The 7,837-nt window shown below is 41.0% G+C and overlaps 1 protein-coding gene across 2 annotated transcripts in view; it reads left to right on the forward strand.

The window, feature by feature from the left end:
• Exd2 (exonuclease 3'-5' domain containing 2) overlaps positions 1 to 7,837 on the forward strand; it is a 40,896-nt gene that overhangs the window by 21,280 nt on the left and 11,779 nt on the right. For both annotated transcript variants that reach the window (XM_026779807.1, XM_005343271.2), the window contains exons 3-4: positions 739 to 995; positions 4,777 to 4,903. In XM_026779807.1, coding sequence (XP_026635608.1) covers positions 739 to 995; positions 4,777 to 4,903 — 384 coding nt within the window. The remainder of the gene's footprint in view (positions 1 to 738; positions 996 to 4,776; positions 4,904 to 7,837) is intronic.

Raw genomic sequence — 7,837 nt, forward strand, 5'->3', positions numbered from 1 at the left:
CATACAGACAGAATATTGTATACATAATAAATAAATAAATAAATAAATAAATAAATAAATAAATAAATAAATAAATATTTTAAAAAAAGATATAGTAGTCCTTCCTTATGTTCAGTATGTGTGCTTTGTTTCTTTCTTTAATAAAACTCCGTTTGTGACTTTGTCCCACCAGGATCTATTATGCCGGCAGAGCTGTGCTCTGCATTATGTTACGTTTTTGAAAAAGGTTCTCAATATATAGCTTTGGGTTGTTTAGCTCAATATGCAGATCAGGCTGGCCTCAAACTCATAGATTACCCCATATCCCATGCTGGGATTAAAAGCAAGCACCCCTTGCCTGGCCTCTACTTCCTTTTGAAACTTGTCTTTTAAGGCAAATGAGGACATGTGCAATAGAGCACTCAGGTATGGTGCCATTTAGTACTCTGCCCTTAGCCTTTTTCTTAGCCTTTGGAGCCCAGCATGTTTCCTCTGACTGACAGTGTGGGCCCCAGAGCTCCTGAGTAAGTTGGTCACTATTTATGGACTGGAGCTGATCCTGTGACGCTTATTCAGACTGCTGCTTTATAAGGCCTCATCTGTTAGAACAGCTTCTCCTTGCATTTAACCTCAAATCCATTCTGCTGCTTCCTTTGGGAAGCTAAGAACATATTTCTTAGGTTGGTTTTTTAGTCAGTCTCCTTTTGTCGTGCTGCTGTGCAAGGATGTGAACTGTGCTCTGTTTTGTTTTTTTCCCAGGTGAATTTGGAAGGCAAAGCTAGTCCTTTGTCACTCCTACAGATGGCTTTCCCGAGTGGCTTCTGTGCCTTGCTTCGCTTGCCTCGGCTGATCTGTGGAGGCAAAACACTCCCAAGAACGCTCTTGGACATCCTGGCCGATCGCACCATCTTGAAAGTAGGAGTGGGATGCTCAGAAGATGCCAACAAGCTTCTGCAGGATTATGGCCTCATTGTAAGGGGGTGTCTGGACCTCCGCTACCTAGCCATGAAGCAGGGGTATGGTTTGTATGCATGTCAGGATGCCTGTGATGGTGGGGCAAAAATTGTACATGTTGTAGTTACTGGGGACCGATACTAAAGGCTTTGAAAATGCATATTGAACTCGTGAGGAGACATACCAATGCCTGAGAAAAGTTCAGTTGGCTAAAATTACTTTTTTGATAAACCTCTAATCACTTGTGAAGAAGTGGTTATGAACCAGTAGCCCACTGGCTAAGTTGGAGCTTTAGAGTTTATTTTTTTCCATGTGAAGTCTGTTTTATATCCAGAAAACTAAGCATAAGAGTCTGTATTTGTGGCTTTTCTTAAGAAATGACCCGACTTCAGAGTTCTGAGTTGTTCCCTTTTTGATTTATGTACTCAGTTTAACTTCCCAAGTCTTCACCACTCCTGTGGTAAACCTGACTTGTGGTCAGCACTTGCATTTGCAAACCAGCCTTAGGCCCACATAATGGTCAGTCTTGCCTTTGCCTTGGAGAGAGAGACTTCTCTTCTTAGCCTTTTCTTCTATGGAAACTGTTTCATTCCATCTTTCGGGGTCACACTTAATTCCTCAGGTACATGCACAGTCCTCATCCATTATCTACTTACTTAAATTTTATTTCTTTATTTATATTTTTATGTGTATGAGTGTTTTTCCTGCCTATATGTTTGTGTCTGTGGAGGCCTGAAGAAGGCATCAGATCCCCTGGAAGTAGAGTTTCAGAGGGGTGTGAGCCACTATGTGGGAGCTGGGAACTGAACCTGGGTCCTCTGCAAGAGAATCAAATGCTCTTAACTGTTGAACCATTTCTCCAGAAACCACAGTCCTCATTTATACTCTCTGTGCATTTGGAGACACATAAAATGAATGTATGTAAATTGAAAGTGCATTGAATTCTCTGAGATGAGGCAGGAGAGTATGAGTTTGACGCCAGCATGGGCTAGGTCATGAGCACCTGTCTCAAAAACACCCCAAAAGAGAATTAGGCCAAAGGTGAATATTATCATGAAATGATAATATACAATTTGTGGTTAGAAATAAGAATGTGTGTTTGGATACACATACATGTGTGCATGTGTGGAGGCTGAGGCCACTGTGGAGTGTTTTCTTCAATTGTTCTTTATCACATTTTGTAGCCATGACTAGATAGAACTCACAGAGTCCTACATGCCTATCTTTTGCCTCCTGAGTGCTGAGATTAAAGGCCTGTACCACCACTGCCCAGCCTTCACTTTATTTTTTGAGACAGAGTCTCTCACTCAGTCTGGAGATCACAGATTTGACTAGACTGACTGGCCAACAAGCCTCTCTGCCTACTGGCACCAGGATTACAGGTGCATTCTGCCACACCCAGCCTTACATGGGGTCTGGGAGATCAAAGTCAGGTCCTTATGTTACATTGTAAGCATTTTACTTACTGAGTATTTTCTTCAGAACAAGAATGAAACTTTTAAAAAATATTTATTTATTATGTATACAATATTCTATCTGTCTGTATGTCTGCAGGCCAGAAGAGGGCACCAGACCTCTTTACAGATGGTTGTGAGGATGTGGTTGCTGGGAATTGAACTCAGGACCTTTGGAAGAGCAGCCAGTGCTCTTAACCTCTGAGCCATCTCTCCAGCCCAAGAGCTGTTTATTTTATTCAAGTGTGCCTGGCCTTTTTGTGTTCTTGGTCTCGGGCAATGAGATGTGACTGTTGACTGCTTATTTGGTAAGGGATGGCTTCCGGTTCTTCCTCATCACAGTGGTGAGAGAACTATGCTGTTACACCGACAGGGGCCTTTGCCTGCCAACCTGCTGCTCTGTGACTTCCAGATGCTCACTCTGGACCATTGTCACATGCTGTCTGTTTTCATGTACTGATTTTCCTTGTTACCATTTTGTTATCAGGGATTGAATCCAGGGCCTTTTGCATGCTAGGCAAGCAGTCCTTCACGTTGTTGTTGTTTTTAGTGCTGACGGGGCTTGATCCTAGGGCTCCATGCTAGAAAAGTGCTGTGTGAACTAACCTGAAACTATATCTCTTGCCTAATTTTTGCTTTTTTAAAAAAATGTGTGTCCATTAGGACTTTTTTTTTTTTGACAGGTTCTCAACTATGTGCTCTTACTTGCTTGAAACTTATTGTATAGACCACCCTGGCCTCAAACTCACAGAGATCCTCTTGTCTCTGCTTTCCATATGTTGGATTAAAAGTATGTATTTACAAGAGCTAGTTCCAGGACAGGCTCCAAAACCACAGAGAAACCCTGTCTCGAAAAACCAAAAAAAAAAAAAAAAAAAAAAGTATGTATTTAAAAAAAAAAAGACATGGTCTCATGGTCTGGGAAGATGACTTAGTGGGTAAAAGTGTTTACCATGAAAGTGTGAAGACCTAAGTTTGAATCCCCAGAGCCACATAAAGTCCATGAGGTAGTGCGTATCTAAATCCCAGAGCCCCTGTATGATGTGAGAGGTGGAGACAGAATCCCAGGAAGCTCCTGAGTCAACTAGCCTGGCAGATGCAGTTGTGAACAACAGAAAGAAGATAAGGACAGGTATTCAAGGTTACCTCTGACCTCCAAATACACCTACATTAACATGAATGTGCACAAACATGTACATGCCCAAAGATTTAAACATTTCAAATGAAGTAATAAATAAGGTCTCAAGTAGTCCTGCTGGTCAGGACCTCCATGAAGCTGAAGATGATCTTGGGCCCCTGATCTTTTGCCTCCACTTCTCAAGTCCTAGAATTACAAACATGTCCCACCACACTTGCTCTCTTGGTGTTTTCTGTGTATGTGAATTTCATTCTATTTACTTAAAATTGTATTTATTTGTGTGTGCGAGTGGGAGGGAGTCCCCCTCCCGAGGTACACATGTAGAGGTTAGAGGACAACTTACACGAGTCCATTATTTCCTTGTACCTTGTGGATTGGTGATTAAACTCAATTGTCAGGTTTGGTGGGAGGTGCCTTTACCCCTGCACCGTCTTACTGGCCCACTGATGTTTTCTTAATTCTGCATGTATCTCTTGGTTAGTCTCTGATTTTAGATCAACAATGGAATCCTTTTTGTTAGCCCACAGCAATTTTTACAAATGATTTATTTGTTTATGTGTTCAAGTGTTTCCCTAGCATGTATATATAATACTCCACATGTGTACCGTTTCTGAAGAGGCCAGAGAAGGTGTTAAATTCCCTGGAACTGGAGTTACAGATGGTTATGAGTTGCTGCATAGGTGCTAGGAACCAAATCTGGGTTTTGCAAGACCAGCAAGTGCTCTTAACCTCTGAGCCATTTCTCCAGTCCCCTGCAGCAGTTTTAGTCTGAAAGTTTTGAAGAGCAGAAACAATTATTGGTTTTTATGTCTTTACCTCCTAGATGACAATAGCTTTTCATATTTATTCATATATAAAAAGTAAGGCATGAATACCACTGAAGGAGCCTTAGTCTGTTTACAATTCTTGCCACAAATAGCGCTGCAGTGAGTATCCATCCACTTAAGAATCTTTGTCCTTTGGCTAAACTACCAGAAAAGGAAATGCTAGATCAGAGAATTTTTGTATTTGAGTTTTTGATAGTTATTTCTTATTAAACTGTTTTTATAATGATCATAAAGATGTCCAGTTCACAAATTTATTGATACTAGATGTACTTGTTTAAAAAAAAACATTGTAAATCTGATAGCAAATCACCACTTTCTTTCATTTCTTTTGCTTATTTGTCCTCTGTTTATTGGTCACTTAAAAATTTTTTCTATTCATGCCATTTGCCCATTTTTGATATATGCTTTTATTTATTTCTTGTAGAAGCAGTGTACTCTGTAATGGGCTTAGCCTGAAGTCACTTGCTGAGACTGTTTTGAACTTTCCACTTGACAAGTCCCTTCTACTTCGTTGCAGCAACTGGGATGCTGAGAATCTTACTGAAGACCAGGTACTTTTTATCGGAGTAGTTGATTCTAACCTTCAATGTGAGCATTAGGTAGAGAGGCCTTAAAGTAGACTGACTGTCAGATGATCCTCAAGGTAGTAACGTTCATGCTGCTTAAATAAAACACTCAAGAGTCCTATTGTATTTTAGTTTTCAGTGTGCTGGGCACTTCAGAAAATATAGTTTTTTTTCCGTAAAAATACAAATGCATAAATATTAAAGTGCTATACCTCTCACCATAAGAAACAGTAAGCAGTTCTCTGCCTGTCTCACCCCATTCCTTCTTTTGCTCTTCCTTCTTAGAGGGGACCACTTTAATTTTCCTTTTGGTAGTTACCATTATACTTCTAGATTACATACATGTGTCATTCTTTCTTATTTGTGCATAGTATGTTTTGACTTTGTTTTAGTTAAGGTTTCATTGTTGTGAAGAGACACAATGACCATGACAACTCTTTTATAAAGGAAAACATTTAGTCAGGGTGACTCACAGTTTCAGAGGGTCAGTCCATTATTATCATGATGGGAGCATGGCGGCCTGCAGGCAGACACAGTCCTGGAGGAGTAGCTGAGAGTCCTACTTCTTACATGTAGCAGGAAGTTGACTGAGACATTGGGCAGTACCCCGAACATAGGAAACCTCAAAATCCACCCCTACTGTGACACACTTCCTCCAACAAGGCCATACCTCCTAATAGTGCCTCTCTCTATGAGATTATGGGGGCCAGTTACATTCAAACTACCACAGACAACTTCTTTTTCTTTTCTTTTCTTTTCTTTTCTTTTCTTTTCTTTCTTTCTTTCTTTCTTTCTTTCTTTCTTCTTTGTTTTTTTGGTTTTTTGGTTTTGAGACAGGGTTTCTCTGTAGCTTTGGAGCCTATTCTGGAACTAGCTCTTGAAGACCAGGTTGGCCTTGAACTCACAGAGACCTGCCTGTTTCTGCCTCCTGAGTGCTGGATTAAAGGCATGTGCCACCACTGCCCCGGTTTTTTCTTGAATTTTCAAAACAGGGTTTCTCTGCATAGCCTTGGCTATCCTGGAACTCACTCTATAGACCAGCCTGGCCTTGAACTCACAGAAATCCACCTGCCTCTGCCTCTGCCTCCTGAGTGCTGGGATTAAAGCACCACCACTGCCCGACCATGTTTTGACTTCTTATACAAAAGTTATTGCTTAGGGCTCTTTCAGTTCCTGGGTCCTAAACAAGAATTTATTCCATACCCAATATCCCAAATATAGGTAGATAGTCTTTTCATCAGGGACAATACTTTGTTTTCCCAAGATATAATGTTCGTATTTTTGTTTGTTTAATGTTCTTTACACTAATTGAATTAACTCCAGCCTGTTTAGCAGAATTGTGGCTCTCTTGGCTGTCCCAGATTGAGTAACTATGAACACTTGTCCTGTTTCCTGTGGTTCTGTCCCTACAGCCCACTGCTGTCCCCCTACGGTCTTCTGTTGTGGCCCTTTGCTGTCCTCCTACAATCCTCTGCTGCCCTGTTGTGGTCAGGAATGTTGGCTATCCAGATACACTGCCCACCACAGGCTGAGCTTGTGGCTTCTCTACCTCACTTCTATAGTAGATCCTGCGGTGTTTAAATCCTATGTCTTTTCCTTTTCTTACCCTGCATGTCTGAAAGAATAAGTGATTTCCCTCTCTTAGCCAGTGGTTTAGCTATTAGCAGTTTAGGGCAGAAGCCATTTTCTTCAGAACTCTGAAGGGCCTGCTCCTTGTGTTCTCACTGCTAACATTCGAATGTGTGACTGCTCTTTCTGAAAGCTCTTCTTTGTCATTTCTTGTTTGAAATCCTTGATGACTCACTCATGGTGGTAGGAGTTAGTGGACCCTTTCTGTCTGCATTCTCCTATCTTCCAGGAAAGAATACTCAGATTATTTTCTTTGAAAATTTCCTACTCTCCTTTTTTGTTTTTAGAACCTTTTTTTTTTTTTTTGATGGTGATGATTGGATCCCACAAATTGATCCTTTTGAGACAGAGTCTTGTGCTGTCTTGTCTGTCTCCATCTTGGGGTAGGTGTGCTAGATTCATGCTACTGCATCTGGTTCTGAGGTTGGAGCTCAGGTAGCCAGGCTGGCACAGCTAACACTTTTACCTATAGCCTACCTCTTCAGCCCTGAGTACACACTATTAAAATAGCTTTTTGTTTCTATTTAATGGATGCAATATCTTTGTATTGGGGCAAATGTATTGGGTTTTTCTTTGGACCACCAGCTCCCAAATAATGACACAGAGACTTCTTATTAATTATGAAAGCTTGGCCTTAGTTTAGGCTTATTCTAAGTAGATTCATTTATATTAATTAACCCATTTACATTAATCTACATTTTGCCATGTGGCTTGTTTACCTCTCCTTAGTACCGTATGTCCAGCTTTTTCTGAGTCTGGCTGATCAATCTCATCCGCCTCTAATTCTTTTTTCCCCAGAAGTCCCCCTTATCTTCTCCTGCCTAGCTATTGGCTGTCCAGCTTTTTATTAAACCAATCAGAAGGTGCCTTAGGAAGGTGAGGTAAGACAGAGACATATCTTCACACAAATACTATCCCAACTTAGAGTAGTGAGGATTTCTTCCATTTCCTGCATCACCTCCTTTTCCTCAAAATTCTTTCTCATAAATGCTTGTTTTGGTCCTTGGCTTTCATGTTTTTTTCCAGATGTTTAGAACCTTGGTTGTCATCCATATTAAAGAATGAGATGTAAGAGTAAAGCATGTGGATTTCATGACATGCTCTGGGCCTGGACTTAGTTTCCAGTACCACCCAAAAACCAAACAAAAAAGACATAAAAGCTGATTTTAAAAAAAAAAATCTCAGGCCGGGTGGTGGTGGCTCACGCCTTTAATCCCAGCACTCGGGAGGCAGAGGCAGGCGGATCTCTGGGAGTTTGAGGCCAGCCTGGTCTACAAGAGCTAGTTCCGG

Source organism: Microtus ochrogaster, chromosome 1, assembly GCF_000317375.1.
Source record: "Microtus ochrogaster isolate Prairie Vole_2 chromosome 1, MicOch1.0, whole genome shotgun sequence".
In the NCBI taxonomy this organism is placed as follows: domain Eukaryota; kingdom Metazoa; phylum Chordata; class Mammalia; order Rodentia; family Cricetidae; genus Microtus; species Microtus ochrogaster.